This window comes from Puma concolor, chromosome A3, assembly GCF_028749965.1.
Source record: "Puma concolor isolate L17-30 chromosome A3, mPumCon1.1.hap2, whole genome shotgun sequence".
Lineage (NCBI taxonomy): Eukaryota > Metazoa > Chordata > Mammalia > Carnivora > Felidae > Puma > Puma concolor.
This window is the reverse complement of record NC_141669.1, coordinates 40,108,033-40,125,161: the sequence shown is the minus strand read 5'-3', so window position 1 is coordinate 40,125,161 and position 17,129 is coordinate 40,108,033. Positions and strand designations below refer to the sequence as shown.

At 40.3% G+C, this 17,129-nt stretch overlaps 1 protein-coding gene across 8 annotated transcripts in view; it reads right to left on the bottom strand.

The window, feature by feature from the left end:
• Positions 1-4,756: 4,756 nt before the first annotated feature.
• IMMT (inner membrane mitochondrial protein) overlaps positions 4,757-17,129 on the bottom strand; it is a 38,583-nt gene continuing 26,210 nt past the window's right edge. For all 8 annotated transcript variants that reach the window (XM_086700669.1, XM_086700667.1, XM_086700670.1 and 5 more), the window contains 7 exons: positions 16,355-16,490; positions 15,734-15,863; positions 10,893-10,907; positions 9,339-9,562; positions 7,563-7,694; positions 6,704-6,833; positions 4,757-5,700 (listed from right to left, as the gene is read on the bottom strand). In XM_086700669.1, coding sequence (XP_086556795.1) covers positions 5,087-5,700; positions 6,704-6,833; positions 7,563-7,694; positions 9,339-9,562; positions 10,893-10,907; positions 15,734-15,863; positions 16,355-16,490 — 1,381 coding nt within the window. In that variant the 3' untranslated portion in view covers positions 4,757-5,086. The remainder of the gene's footprint in view (positions 5,701-6,703; positions 6,834-7,562; positions 7,695-9,338; positions 9,563-10,892; positions 10,908-15,733; positions 15,864-16,354; positions 16,491-17,129) is intronic.

Sequence of the window (17,129 nt, the reverse complement as noted above, 5' to 3'; positions counted from 1 at the left end):
AGTTGGGCTCTACTCAAAGTCATCGAAAGTGAGGACTTGTGATGAAAAAGGACTGAAATGAAGGTTTTCTTGATGTGATTGTATTGCTGGTGATTATTGCTGGTCAAAAACCTCTACTTTTAGCATGTCTCACCACTGGGACTTTGAAACAGTATCAGAAGCAGCCAGGACCCTGGTTTGCAAGAGCATCCTTATCTTCACCAGGGCTGCTTCCACAGGCTGCTTTGCTCATACCTGGTCCCAGATTTACTGAGGGACCCCATGAGTTCCCCACTGATGAACAGCCTCATCCTTACCCTGCCAGAGTTGGCACTGATGGGCTACAATATTGTGTGTATATAGGTCTGTTCCCAGCTCCATTCTGCATCCTCTCTAGCCTGGACCTACTCCTGCATTCTCAGAAACCTAAGCATGGTTTCATGTGTTCTCCTAGAATGTTCAGTTTAAGACATCTAATCGAGGGAAAACGAAGGCAGGGGAATGACACAGATTAGCTACTTAAGCATTCATGTGCATTGTCCCATTAGACTCTTGATAAACCAAGGCAAATGAACAAAAGGACAATTAAAGCAGATTAGCCTTTGATCTTGGTTTACAACTTCAAGGGAGACCTGGCTTCCTGGAAGCTTCTGTTAACTCCTTCCCATCTCACCTACAAATGCCTCGCTCTCTGCATGGCCAAATGCTCACTCATCACAATCCTTATAAATGTGGTACTTCTCTCCTTGCCAGGCCCCAGCTGAATCTTCAGCGTAGTGCTTGGCAGCTAGAGTTGGTGGGACAGAGTCCCATCTGGACTGATGTCATCTGAATTTGTAATGGATTTCAGTGTACTTCAGTGGTTTCAATTGCTTCAGACTTTCAGAAAATTAGGCCTATAGGATTGGTATCCATTTTTTTAAAATTTTTTTTTTTTAATGTTTATTTTTGAAAGAGAGCATGAGCAGAGAAGGGGCAGAGAAAGACGGAGACACAGAATTTGAAGTAGGCTCCAGCTTCTGAGCTGTCAGCACAGAGCCCAGTGTGGGACTCAAACTCATGAGCTATGAGATTATGCCCTGAGCCAGTCAGACGCTTATCCAACTGAGCCACTCAGGTGCCCCTCCGTTCTCTCATTTTTAGATGTTTATTCACACACTAGTGAAATATTAGCCTCTAATAGTAAAAGATGTTTCCCCATGCTGAAGTAAATAACCTAGCAATTTTTGCTTTTGGTCCTGGCTCTCCATTTCAACTTGCAGTCTGTTCTTCCTTACGATTGTCTCTAAACTTGTAATACAACTCAAGTACTGCATTCCTAAAAGGCATTGAGTAAAACGAGTAGTGTCTTGGTCACATGCTACAACTTATTTTTAAGATCACTCTTCTAGGTCTTAACGTTTCCCTGATGTTGACATTTTATATAGGAAAAATTATAACCTAAAATTCAATTCAGCATTTTAAACAAAATGGTATGAGATGTAAGATTTGGGCTATAAATCAATCCAGTGAAGACCAGAACCAAGTTTTAAAAAGCGCTGGAGCATTAGCGGCATATAAAGCAACCAAGTTGGTCAGAAAACAGCCTTTTGGAAATTGGGAACTGAGGGCAGTTTAACTATTTTTCAGTAACCTAACAAAAAAAAAATAGGAGAAACCAAAACATCAGAAGAACAAACTAGGATCAAGACCCATGGAATGGCAAGGGTCAAAGGAGGAGTCCTGTTACCTCTGAATAAACTTGTCCACTTTGCCTCGTATCACCAATGTGTGCAGACTAGAAATGCAGATTAGGGGTTCAAAACATCTGAAGACTAGCGATAAGATGTACTCTTATGTTGGTTTTAAAACTGCAGGGTTTGATTTTGTGGGTGATTAGAATGCTGAAATGGATTAGAAAATCACAGTACACCACTGCAGTAGTTGTTTTGTGATAAATTTTACAGTGCAGTAGACGTGTAGATACACATGTAGAAGTCTATCTGGTCATGATGTAAATTATTTTCCTGCTGGTAATAAAGTTTAAAAACCTTGAAATAGGATATTTCTGAGATAGCCGTCAGTAGGAGCAAGGAAGTTCGGGGCAAGTTTATAGACTCCTTTAGATCAGGTCTTTAGAGGCAGAGTGGCAGTTTACCAAAGGAAAGTTTTTGATTTGGTTGATGAGAGGCAATGTGTTAATAGAATGGCCAAAATATGAGGTGCACAGGGTCTGGGTAGTGAAGGAATGTCCAGCCAGGCCCAGGAAGCAGCCTAACTGTAAAAACACTGTCCATCTGATCCACACAGCTATGGACTTAGACAATTTGGGACTACTACAGATCAAGCCCAAGAATTTACAGAGCTCAGCAGGATTTCAACCTCTTAAACCAAGAATGTCCAAGAGGAATCAAGGTCTTGATAGAATTTATTCCCAGGGAAACCTAAACTTTGCCACCAGTGACAGTGGGATTTGTTCTTACAACAATGGCACTTCTCCGCTGGCTCTTGCCTCATAACCCCTCCAGAACTCCTTCCTCTTCCTAAAGATCTGGGGCAGTGTCCATACAGCTAGCTTGAACTTAGAAGGCAGTGAAACCACATCACCTACCCATACACAATGGTAGAGTAGCCAAGTAAACCCTCTTTCTCTCCATCCCCCATCCATTCTTAGGTTCTCCTGCTGACCTCAGGACCCCTAAATGCATCAGGGGGGCCAAAGTAGGGAAGCTGAGCTTTGGTTCGGGGAAATGGTGACCACTGGACCTGATGAAGAGTGATTTGCCTGATAATCCTTTTTATTTCCCATTTATGTATAACTCAAATTATCTGTTCTTCTGCACTGAGTTCAAGCAAGTTACTTTAAAATTGATGGGACAACTCATTTGGGACTTGGAGGCTGCTTTTTTCCAGAACCTGTTAGAGAGCAGAGGATTTATATTAATGCTAAGCAATAGACCATGTGCCTTAAAAAGATGGTCTAAAACTGCATTTTAATTTGTTACATTATTTTGAAACTAAAAAACAATTTTAAAGCAAAGACCAGAGTTTTAATGTACCTGGAGAAAGGAGTTTAAAATGCTCAGGGATGCTATCCTATCACACTCAAGAGGGAGGCAATAAGGTAACCCAATATAAGGCTAAAAATTGATAATGGAAGACAAATAATGATTTGCTTCACGTGATCAAGTCCAAAGTGGCAGAGATTTAGAGTTTAAATGAAACATGCTAAAGTGAGTGGCCCTGCCCTCTGCCCAGGGCTATATCCACCTTCTCCCAATCTTGTTCCTTTGGATTCTACCTCCTTGAAGAACTGAGAACCCAAGTAAAGGCCCTTTTCACTTGAAGCATTGCCGAGTTTTATTAGGCACAAGAAGAAAATCCAGGCCAGGCCAAGAGTCCCCTTTCAACATACTGGTTTTCCAATATGCAGTGGAGGTAAGGAGGTTTGCTAATGGAACTACTAAAATTTGAAAGCCAGTGGTCTTATTTTGATTTGCAGACCTAAAATAAACCAATCAGTATTCCTAGGAGTTCAGATAATCCCATCTGATGAGAGTTATTTCTGGGCTCCTAGAGAAATTTAGATTTCCTTGTAATTGGTAGTCTTTTACCTACTGTATAAATTACAAACACCTTTACTATGACAAACAGGTAAGTCAGCTTTACAAGTTAATGTATTTTGCAATTTCATGCCATTCCAAAGGGGAAGGAAGGCTGAATTTGAGAACAGCCTCATTATCCTCTGGTAAAAATCAGCTCCCTGTAACTGCAGAAATTAAGAATCTGCTTAGGAGGAACATAATGAATAGCATTATCAACCAAGGCCAAAATGGGACCAAAATATCCGCAAACCAAAGGGCAAGTGCCATGCAAACTTAATGTAACAGTCCAAATTCAGGGTCTGGCATTCACCCACAGAAATATAAAAATTCATCTCTCCTTCCTCCTCGATGATTTGCAGATACTTTGCTCAGAATAAAAGTGCCTCCTCAGTCTGTGAACACAAACCCCAACAAAAAATAATTACGAAAAAATTTTTGACGACCGTGTTGTCGGAATAAAAAATCAAAAGGTAGGGGTTAATGTTTACCCAGTATGGCAGTTGTCTTAAGCTTCAGAGATGTGAACTAAGTTCTCTGGGTTTTATGGCAATCCAGTTTAAATATACCACAAAATTATTCAATCCTTTTTAAGATTCCAGACTCACCACCCCCACTTCAAAAAAGACATATTCAGTCCAAGTACCAGAAAGGAACAAGGTCAATTACCAGTGTTTCAGAACTGAGAGCTGTGACCTGTTTTGAGGACTGCTGAAATTAATTTGTGAGTAGAAAAGAAACGGACTTATTAATAGGGAACAGACCAGAAAACAGTACATCACCTGTAGAAAGGGGCTAATAAGCAGTGGTTTGAAAAGTGTTTCATGTACATACACGGGTGTGTATATATTGGGTCCCAAGAGAAAAGACAACTTTTTCTTGTAGCAACTTAAAAGTTTCAGGTACATACTATTTCTGGTGCCTTGTAATCACCAGAATGCCATGTCTCCCATTGTAAATGTATTGGCATTTTGGCTTGTACATCAGTCTTGAGTTTGACCAAACTTGAGTTTGAGTAGGACTCCGTTCACCAGAACCTTCAAAGCCAAAAACACAGACCTTGCACTTTTGGAACCCAATTCACGGCCTGGAAACTGAGTGCCCAGGATTTCCTACTTCTGCTGTTGCCGCTTCTCAAAAGTTTTCTGCACATACAACAAACAAGAAATGGCACTTCTTGAAAAGGGATAAGCTGCTCAGTTTTCATCTTTTTGTTTTATTCAGTTTGCTCCAAGGGCAAAATCAACAGTAATAGGGATCACAAACATTATTTTTGAATGGCTCACGAGCCTGATCAGTAAAACCTGAAAAACGGAAAATGTTACACAAGTTGCAAAGAAATTACTCCTGGAGTTCACTGACATGATAGCAAGTGGAAATAATATAAATGCAACAGGTGTTAACATTTAGAACAGTACTTATAACCTGCTCCTTTCTAGACAATTCTGGGACCCTGTTGCAAACCCTTCATATATCGCTGATTCCCATTCACGTAAAATAAGACTTTACAAAACTCTTCCTAGACCTTACTCTTGCTGCACTTGAGTGGTTCCTATTCCTACGGCGCTGGCGTATGCTGTCAGGATTTCCACTATCTGTTTGGTTTCTAGGGTCATTCGGGCCTCCTTCAGCCAGTCCTGGGCCACTCGTCGGGACTCCCCTTTCAGCTGGTTGACAAACTTTGCTGCCAGCTCCAGATCACCATGCTCAATGCAATAGGAGGCATAGGACAGTAATTTAAATGTGTTTATGTCCTCAGGGCAGAGCTCCGCTGGTGGCTTCAGTTGCTGAGGTGGGAATAAGAGCAAGGACTGCAAGTAGGAGAGGAAGTACTGGTATAAGCTATTTCTGGTTTCATCAATCATTGCTACCCTTCGGGCCAGTTTTTGAACAGCATAGAAACGGACTCTAAGGGTCTCTTCGCTGTACACCCCACGGGTCAGGGACTCTGGAGGGATAGCTGCAGTTAAAGCCTGGGCAAATTCACTATCAGAACAGTTGACTCTGATGGCCTCAACTGCACTACCCAGTGGAACAGTGGGCAGGTCTGCAGACGCAGTCTTCATGCTGTACTTTAATGCCTCCACCGAGAGCCACAGTTGGTGGGCTTTTCTGGCCTCCTCCTCAGCAACTGCATGACCTACAAAGAAAAAACAGGCAAAGAAACACATTTTTCTCTCTATCTGACTAAATGTCCTTCCCATACCTGCAGAGAACTGATGTAGATGTACCTGCACCCTCAACAGGCTAAATCCACACGGTAAACGATAGGGCCAGAGAGAGCCTTTTCCAACCCCACCTGACACTTATTTCTGGCATGTTCTTTCCGAGGAAGTCGGCCTCTTCATGAGGCAACATGGTAAACCTAACTTTTTAGTCAAGCCATGGAGAAAACTGGAAGGATGTATGTGCACAAGCACAAGAGTCTCTTTCCCCTCTTACTGTGACATCCAGAAAAACACACAGTTTCTGATTCAAGGATAATTATTTTAGAATGTTTGAGGGAAAAAAAACATTTAAATTAGGCTAAGACTTATGCTAAGGCCATCAGAAACTTCCTGCAAAGAATGGAAGACTTCGAGTAAACCTAATGGACTACGTGATCTTGAATCTTGCAACTTCCTAGGTGTTTATTTTTATACTTATCTGACAAAAATGGCTCTATAACACCCCCCAAAAAAACCCATTTTATCAACATTCTGTCAGAACATTTCCCTTTCAGTGTGCCACGCTGACGCCTCAGAATAACTACTGTCCGTTTGGTGGGTGGAATCAGCAAACAACCACTTCCAGACAGGGCTGGACAGCAAGCGTGGGGATACGCTGACCTTTTGCTCCACTCAGGGCACGTAAGACATAACCAAAGTGTGCTGGGTAACCTGCCTCGTAAACGGCGATCTCCAGTCTGACACACACACAGTAAATCTTCAAGTATTTAGATTTAATTTTTAGATTCTTTTTAATTTCCTCTCATAAACACCCTATGTTCCAAACTTACCAAATCTGGGCTGATTTTCTCAGAAATGAATAAAATTTAATAGAATGACTTCACAGCATCTTTATGTCCTAATGCTGACGCATCTAACCCATTATCCTAACGAAGAAGTTGGACTGAATAAAATGTAAGAGGCCCGTGTGCTCACTCTGAACAGCCTGTTCGATTCCTCTTAGTCTAGCATAGGCAGTGTTTATATCCAGAGTAAAGTTGTCAATTTGCTCTTGACTGAGGCGACGAAACTGTAATTCCTGTTCAGCGAGTTTCTCAGACAGGTCCTGAAATAAAACATAAACAGTGTACAGAAGAAAGTGATGCTACTTCAATGCATGTCAGTCACTGGGACCCTAAAGTCTACCACCAAATGCTACCTCTAAAAGCAAAGAGGGCCTTTAAAAATCTCAAAACATTTCTCATGAAACTCCTATATTATGTGTAAGATTTCAAAAATTTCCTAAAACTCATAGTTGATGTATGTAATTCCCTACAAATTTACTGACAGACCTTTGTATCAGAGGAAGTAGACCAGGAGAAGAAAGCAATTAAAAACTGAGAAAATACTAACTTTAGAAAGTAAAGTAACTGCACTGCCCCCCAATGTAATAGATTTGCTGTGATTTCCAAACTTAACCTCTCTGGGAAGTTTCCTCAGAAATAAACATCTGAGTGCTGCTACATAACCCACAGGAGATTGTGGAAATAAAGCAGGAGATCTGTTTGTCAAGTATTATCTGCATTTTTGAAACTCACTGTACCAACCCTCCCTAAAACTTGAAGGCTCCAAATGACTAGGACATAGATACAAAACACATCTGCTCAATTACACACAGGTACATCTTTATGTAAAAAGGAGCAGTGTTGCAAAATACAAAAGCCCCACTGCACCAAGGCTGGGTACCATTCGCATTCTTTCCCCATTCTTCCATATCCTCAGAGGGAAGGACACACAGAGGACATGAAGAGGAGAGGAGGCTGAAGGGAGCTGATGAGCTGTAACAGGTCCCCACCTGTTCATATTCATATTTGAGTTCCTGTTCTTGTACCCTAAGGACATCGCGTAAGTGATCAGTGTGGGCAGCAGCCTGTCGGCGAAGCTGGGTTCTCATTTCATTCTCCATGGCATCTCTGACTTCCTCTACCTGTGAAACCACAAGAATGATTACTTCTCATTTCTCCACATTTGCTCTTAGAAAAAAAGACTAGTAGCAATGATGATGGCAGCTTCCATGCCCTGAACCTCTACAACGTACCAAGCATGCGGCTAACGTCCTTGACTTCTCTGACATCGATCAGGGCTGAATGCTGGAAGGGGACTCACTCAGCTATGGCAAAAATCAGATTCCAAACAGGTGTCTTTCTGCCCCAAAATCTGTTTCTCCCAACTGATCAAGCTGCCTCTTATGCAAGGTAAACACTGTCATTTCCTGAATCACACACTCCTTTAAGGATTAACAAATCCTCAAAGTTTTTTTGGAAAAAATAACTACAAAGACTTGGGATCAAACACAGCTTCATCACAATAATTGGGGAATTCATCTTCTCAAGTGTCCATTTTTTTATCTAGGAATAATGCCTAGAGTGAAGTATTAAGAAAATTAATAAATTGATTAATATCTGGTACTTTACAATTTCTCCTAAGCAAAGAACACTGCTCTGAAACTGCTTACTTTACTATGAATTTAGATTCACAAGAGAGCCCAGATCAAAACAAAAATATGAAAAGCCTATCATGTCTTGCCTAACAATTGGCCATATTACAAATTATTTAGTACTGATTACCTGAAATTCATAACTTTTTCCTAGACACAACATTAAGTAAATCCAATCAGTGCATAGATATTTATAAAGTGCCAACCCTGTGCCAGGCAGTGCCTACTATATCCTTGGATACGATGGTGCTCAAGACACACAAACTTTTTGTTCTCCTACAATGTACATTTCAATGAAGCAATCAGACAGTAATAAGTAAACAAAATGGACATCTCAGACTGTGATACTTCTTTTTTAAAAATAAGGCAGTATGAGAAAAAGTAATAGAGACTCTACATTGAAGAAATAGGAGAAGCCTTGCTGACAGCGTGACATCCAAGCTTAGAACTAAGTGACAGGATTTAAACTTCCAAGTCACAGGACTAGATAAGAGCACTTGGAGATAGTTTAGATGGATAAAAGGTTTCAGAACCAAGGCCAGCACATGCCAATATTGGGGAAGCTGAGCAAAGAAGGGGTCCAAGCAATGGCCAACAAGGTGGGAGAAAGGCCAGGAGCTTGTGGTATCCTAACAGACTAGGGAAGAAAGCACTTCACAGAGGAAGCAGTGCTCAACTGTGCAGCTGAGAGAACAGGAAGGGAGGATGGGTACCTAGGTTCCCGAATCAACCCGCAGACACCTATCTAACACATGATGTACCCAGACAGAAAACTAGAGGAGCTGTTGCATCCTTTCTTTACCAAAACACTGGCGGGGAAAAAATACCTTCAGAACCCAACAGAGAGTCTTTCCGTGGTGCTTTAGGGGACAGGCTCCACAGGGGGAAAGATAAAGTAGATAATCCTGGATACCAAGGGCTTGTTACTTTCTTACACTTCTGCATCTGCTCAACCTAAAGGAACGCTGCTCCAACAATCCTTCCCTAGAAGTTCAGGCTAGAACAAGGGCCAAAGCTCCATTCAAGAGGCGGCTGGCATGACTTACATCTAATATTTTAAAGTCGGGACTGTTGGTATTATCTCTAGAAGCAGATAATCAAGTAGATTCACTTTAAATTTCTCATTTCCTCTACCTTTCTGTCCTGTTCAGCCTGTATCTCACTTCTGTGATGTTCTAACGCTTTTGCCACCGCAGAGTCAAATGCCCGCTTTTCTTCCAGCTTTTGTTTTTCCAGGGCTAATGCAATGTGCTGCTTCTCTGTGGCCTTCTGTTCTGCTAGCTCTCTGTTTAGTTGGTCAATGCGGCGATGTGCATGAGCAATCAGGGAGTTCAGATCATCGGTAGACAGCTTGTCGGCTAAATAGAAAACGACATTAAAATGTTAATGATTTCACCAAAATTACACATCTACAAGGTAACTTGCTTCAACTGATAACAATTTAACAGCTGTAAAGAAACCAAAGGGTAGCTAACATTTGAAGACAGATTTAGATTCTCCACTGCCATCAGAAATCCATAGCTTGTGTCCAACTAAGGCATCTTCAATCCCGAGCAAAGTAATTTAGTTGAGCCTTCATGTATATAATCTTCTCCAGGAACCCAAATTAATTGAACTAATTATAAATAGGCTCTACAATTCATTACAATTTTGCCTCTAAAGACAGTTTACATATACAATCAGTTCTATACTTTCATTCATGCATAACTATGATCAGTCATAATACGCATCCTAATATTTTTTCTGCTAAAATTCAGATTTGAATTCTGACTCTTCCCTAGTAAGAGTTTTTGTGCCTCTTCCTAAACAGAGGTATTACCTAGGACAGTGATCAGCAGCCAGACTGTCCACTAGAATCCCTTGTAGAGCTTTCTCAAAAGTACACATGCCCAGAGATCCTCATTTAGGCTTAAGCATGTGTTTTGTTTTGTTTTCAAATCTCACCTTCCACAAGTATTCTGATATGTTACTATGGGTTTAGAGTTACAACTTTAACAGCAAAATACAGAATGAGGGAAATACTACATAATAAATGACTCCACAATAAGAGCAACAGAGAGGCAAAAAACAAAGTGAGGGTTCAGAGATTTATTGACTAAATTCAACATGTATAGCTCCTTTGGGTACGGATTCAAATAAAACAGCTACAAAAATTCATTCTACAAAATGGGGATATTTGAACACTAAATATTTGATGATGTTAAGGAATTATTGTTTTAGGTGTGATAATGGTACAGTGATTGTTTTTTTTAAAACATACAGAAGGTGTTTACAACTGAAAAGGATAGATTTGGGATCTGCTTCAACATAAGTTGGGGAAATAAATGACAAAAACTAGCCAAGTGCTGATAATTACTGAAGGTGGATCTATTGGGAGTTTATTATAGCTTTCTTCCTACTTTTTAATGTTTGAAATTTTACAAAATGAAAACTTAAAAAAAAATACACACACATATATATATATACACACACATACATACAACAGGTTTCCAATTACTTGGTGAAACATTTTTGTTCCTGAGAGCACACGGATGCCAAAAATATATCCAAATCAGATTTATCACTTGCAACGTAATTCTACATTATAAATTTAGATGCTTTAGTATAAAGAATCATGAGCAAACAAAAAAAACTTCAGTATTTTAAGAGTCAAAAGACTTTAAACATAAAACATGCATAATTACTCACCTAGGTCAGAAATACCTACAAAGGAAAAGAAGAACAGTTTGAAAAAAGAATGTACACGTTTCAGTTATTAAGTAGGAAGCTGCAAAAAAGAAACAAGGAACCAGGAACTAGTAGTACAAAAAGTCTATTTTATTTTTATTCTATTCTAGTCTAAGAAAGATTCCCATCAAACCTACCATGCAACATTAAAGTGTAGGGATAGGCATCTTTTTATTTATTTACTTATTTTGAGAGAGAAAGAGGGCATGAGTGGGGGAAGGGCAGAGAGAGAAGGAGAGAGAGAGAATCCCAAGCAGGCTCCACACTCACAGTGCGGAGCCCAAGACAGGGCTCGAACTCACGAACCATGAGATCATGACCTGAGCTAAATCAACAGATGCTTAACCGACTGAGCCACCCAGGCATCCCAAAAAAAGCGTATTTTAATATTAGAAAGCAAAACAATAGAGTTTATTTCCTAAAACCTAAAAGGATATAGAACAATATAAATCAAGGTAAATTCTAACATTTTATAAAATAGGAGTCATTCATATTAAAAGTAGCTTTGGTTTTCAGGGTCATCTCTAGTTTTGCTAGAGCAATCTAAAACTTAGTTTTTACACAGAGACTACAATTCTTATTTATTCTCCTCATTTACACTAGTTCATAGAGTATTTCACTATGTCCCAGGCCAGACTCTGTTCTCAATACCAGGCCTCCCCTAACATTTCAAATACTTACGAAGCTACTGTTTCTTCTTTGGAAGCTTAAAAGCAGTGAATTCACATTAAATATGCATTTAGCCTGTGCAAATTAAGCTAAGAACTATGACTGACTGATTTGATGGTAAGGAAGAAAAAGATAACATTCTAAATAATTTGGATGATGCTCCCCACCAGGATCACAGGCCCCACCTTGAGGACACGTGACAGGAAAGGGGAGCTGCAGCCAGTCTCCTGCTTCTCAGCATGAGCTTCTTAACATCATGGGTATGACCCCTGGATTCAAAAAGTTCAAAAACAGGTATTTTTTCATCCAAAATGGCTCTAAAAGGCAACTACTTAGTCTGGTATTAAACCAAACCCAATCTGTCCCAATGTTGTAGGAGGAAAAACTGGCAAGGATGGAAAAAGCTGTCAGTCCCAAGAAGGCACATGAGTATGACAATATATACTAGTCCACAGCAATAAAGGAAATGTCCCTGGGATACAATCTACAACCTGCACTCAATCTTCCCATCCTGACAACATCCACCCACCCTCCTCCTAAAGGCTCCTCCTCCCTCCCCACACCGTGGTATCCACTAACTGAATATGGTGTGTATCGTTCATTTTGTCATACTTCACAGATGTATGCATCCTAAAACAATGCGTAGTGTTGTTTTGCATGTTCTCAAGCTTCATGTAAGTGGTGTCCTACTCTACATATTCTTCTGCAACTTGTTTTCTTAACGTTTATGTGTGAGAGAGTTTCGGTTTATTCATTTATACTGCCACATGGAAGGCACATTTAGCAGTTTCTGATTTTTCTGCTCTTCAAACAGGGCTCCTATGAAAATTTTTATGAGTCTCCTTATGCACCCATGTGTCTTCCCGAGCACATACCTAGGAGTTGACCAGCTGGATCAGGGAGAATATACATTCTGAATTTCACTAGATACTGTAAATTATGGTTCAACAAATCAAATGCTAAATGGTGACTTCTAAGTTTCTTCCTATTCTTCATCTTCAGTGCCCCTGGTACACACAACAGGCAACCCCTATCACTCTGCCCTTAAGATAACTCCAGCAGTTTTTAACTAGTTTCCTTGCCCTTAGACGTCCCTTCCTACACCTCAATCTCATACAAGTTAATTTTCTTCATTACAATCAGATCATTTCTCTTCTCAAAAGCCTAAAAGGGGGTCCTATACTACCAGTACAAATCAGTCAGGCAGAGAACAGGGAGGCTAATGGTAAGAGTGAAATCTTGGCTCTATTCCCAACCTTGGGCAAATTACTTTAACCTGTGTCTTGGCTTTCCCATCTATAAATATGGCATAGCAACACAACTTTACCTCATAGGGGTGTTATAAGTTTTACTTTTTTTTATTTTTTATTTTTAGAGAGAGCACACACAAGATACAGGAGAGGGGCAGAGGAGGAGAGAATCTCAAGCAGGCTTCATGCTCAGCCAGACACGGGGCTTGATCCCACAACACTGGGATCCTGACCTGAGCCAAAATCAATAGTTGGATGCTTAACCAACTGAGCCACCCAGGCACCCCAGGGCTGTTATGAATTTTAAATACATGTGAAGCACTTAGAACACAGTGCTATACATAAAATAATGCTCAATAATGTTAGTTATTTTATGTTTAACACTGTGCTCAGCTACAGAGAAGAAAAATAAATAAATAAAGGAGTATCAACAGGACATTTATAACTTAGTGAAATAACACAAATTAAGAGCAAAATAAGTGACAACATAAACCATTACTAAGGAGCCTGGTATATAAGTCTTAAATGAATTCAGATTTCAGAGGTGAGGATATTTATTAATAGCTGGGATAACTGTGAAATAATAAACTATCTCCAGGACTACACAAGAAATCAGTTACACTGGGAAGAAAACTGTGGCTATGGGAATGGGGGGTAAGGGAAATGTCACCAGATGCCATTTGTACTTTTCAAATTTTGTATCATGTGAATGTGTAATCTATTTTTAAGATTAGTAAGAGAACGAGATTGAGATTACGTGCACACACACATGGTCGGAAACTGCACTGCAGGGGTCTTTCACTTTTTATAGGATATTTTCTTTAATGCCAAGTTTCTCAACTTTGGTACTACTGACATTCCAGACCAAACGACTGTTTGTTTCGAGGGGCTATTCTGTGCATTGCAGGATGATCCGCAGCATCTCTGCCCTCTACCTACTGGATGTCAGTAGCACCTCCCTAATATTACAAACAAAAATGTCTTGAGACACTGCCAAATGTCCTATGGCAGGCAAAAATGCCCCGGGTTGAGAACGACTGCTTTACTGTTTTCATGTTTTATAATGGGCATTTTCAAAATCAGCAAAAGAATTTTTATAGTTAGCAACTCTAGAGGTTATCATGGAAAAATCAGTAGCCTTTAACCTAGTGGGAAGTGCACAGACAAGTACTTTAGATGAGAGAATGCACTCACTACTAACTCTCCACAGGCAAACCCTGTCCCTCCTTCCAACCTGATTTCATCTGCAGCCCACCCAACTAGCTCCCCAACTAGCCACCAATGTCCCATTTTTTGCCAAGCAGCTCACACCTCATGGACAGAGATATGCAACAAACACCAAAAACAATGAAAAGAATTTCAAAAGGATAATTGGGGTGTCTGGCTGGCTCAGTCCATGGAGTATGTGACTCTTCATCTTCGAACTGTGAGTCTGAACCCCATGTTGGGCATGGAGAGTACTTAAAAATAAAATCTTAAAAAAAAGATAAAATAAGGTGATGTGGTAGGGTGACTTCTGGAGGAAGATGGTCAGGAAAGGTCTCTGGGGTGGTGACAACTATTTCAGCTGTAACCTCAATAAAGCACAGCCCTTGGGAAATTCCGATGAAGGAAATGGTGCAGACGTGGCTTAACCAAGCCTGCTCAAGGACAGACTGCCCACACTGCCCATTTTGCCAGCTGCTAATCAGATTAAACAACCATGTACAAATAAGATTCACTGTCCCCAGAATGAACTGTGTTTCTCCATTTCATCCTCTTACAAATCTTCTTTGATTTTCTTTGACAAGAGTCTGAATCTCCCTCTTAAATGTGTCAACTGCATTCAAAACACTTAACTGTCGGAGTTATTTGTTAACAGCTTTGACTCTGCTTCTTGCCCTTACATCTCCCTGGCTGGGCGTTACGCAGCTGAAACTCCCACAACGGTCTTGATTACCTTAGCTCCACAGACCAGCTGATGCAAGCTGGTCACCTTCAGCCCCGAGAGGCCTACCTACCAGTTCGGTTCCTACCGGATGTTTAGCTTCTAACAGACGCTAGCATTTAAAGAGTATTTTGATCTGGTTGAGACTGCTAAATTCTGTGATTAGTACTCTTAGAGCACTTCAGGGACACCTGACTATTCTTTGCAGTCACACTGTATAACTGCTTAACCATCACACTTCCCTGCAGTCTATTTGTAAGTGGACAGTCATACAGATGATTTCTTTTTCACCATGTGAATTTTCAACCATAACGTTGTCACACAAGCAGTCATAAGGTGTGCCATGAGTTATTCATTACTAATATTTGTAAAGTACCAAAGGCTTTGAATAATTTTACATATATATAATATTTAACAGATTTAAGGTTATAATGCCACTCTCACTTACTTGGGTCCTAAACTTTTTTTTCCTTTTTTCCTGAGTAGCAGAATCATGGGTTACAGGATTACACGCTGGCTGGAACTTGTGTCTACCATGACTAAAACCATGGGAATACTGTCACAAGTGTGTCACCTACCACGGCTGTGAATGAAATAAAATGTGGCAAACACCATACTGTACACCGCACGAGATATGCATACCACAGGGGTTTGGATTAGACGAACGGGGCTGAAGCAAGTTTAGTCAAACAGCTATTAAAAAACAAAAACAGTGAGGCACATGAATGGCTCAGTCGGTTGAACATCCAACACTTGGTTTTGGCTCAAGTCATGATCTCACGGTTTATGAGTTTGAGCCCTGCATTGGGCTCCGTGCAACAGTGTGGGGCCTGCTTGAGATTCCCTCTCTCTCTACCCCTCCCCTGCTCACTCTCAAAATGAATAAACTTTTAAAAAAACTATAAAAAAATAAAACAAACACAGAAAAGTATCAACAACAGTTCAGTTGTACTTACTCATCCCTTTCCACCCTGGCAAGACTTCTGGAGTAATACTGTCCAGTTCTCGTTTAAAGTCATCCCGGGCTTGGACCACGAGCTCATGATACTGAGACACAACCTTAGCCTCAGACTGAGCTGCTTGGACCTAAATAAATACAAGATGTATGTGGTTAAAGTGAAGACAAAATACCATAAGCATCCAAAGAAAGACAAAGTATATTTACATTATTTACACAATGGCTAGGAATATATAAATAACAGAGAGAACGCTGAAGCTCAAAGGAACATAAGCCTTGTAATTCTATTCAAATACTATGGACAGGAGCCTTTCCAACTTACTATCCCCCTGTCCCTCCTTCTCTGGGTCGCAGGAAACTACCCATATAGACTACATAAATGAAGACAGAAGATCTGAAAATTTTCATTTAATAACCGTGACCAAAAATGCTGCCTATTATAAAAAGTATCACTATAATGGACATTCCAAGTAAGTTTTTAAAACCAGTAACAATATTCTTCACAGGGGAAAAGGGAGAGAGATAGGAATCTTATTATTTTCCTGAATTCTTCAAATCCTTTGACTAAAAGATTATATTTAAAAATGCTGAAATGCTGTGAAAGACCGAAGAAACCCACCTTTTGGACCACATTATCCAGATCAACTATCATGTTGTGAAGTTTCCCCTCTGCAGCAGTGATATGAGATTTGGCCCCAGCAACCTCTTCTTTCTTTGCATTTTCAATTACACCTTTCATCTTCTCTAGCTCTTCTCTGGAAATCAATAAAGCAAAACAAAGACCTAGTATTATTTCTTACCAACTTTATCAAAGACTGTGATGTCAATATAACACATAACTGTTAAAAGTCTATGAAACAAATACAATTTGAAAGAAATTACTGAATGCGTTTTCATAATAAATATACGCAAAGAAGCTTTCCTTACAAAACAACTGAAAACAGCTTGGTCAGAAGCCAGATTTACTAAGGTGAACCAGAGAAGCAGCGTGGTATAGAGGGAAACACACAGGTTTCAGAACCAGACAAACCTGGATTCCACTCCAGATCAGCCTCTCTTCTGTTGCTCACCTTTCTGAAGGAATTAAAACTAACTGATGAGAAGAACCTGGCACAGTGCCTGCCACTTCAAGTGCACTCAATAAACAGCAGCTTTTTCAGGGATTAGGCTGATTCCCCTGACAATGAGAGCTTAAGGAAGACAACAGCAAGGGAGGAGGCCAAAGAGCTCACTGAGCAAAAGCTGGGTCTCAGGGAGCTATCATGATTCAAAATGTTCCACAAACTGGATGAACTGTGGCCTACCCACCACAAAACACAGAACTCAAGAGCCCCGACTCATGGTCGAGTGATGTGAGCATAACGTCTTAAGTCTCCTAAAAGATATTCTGGCTT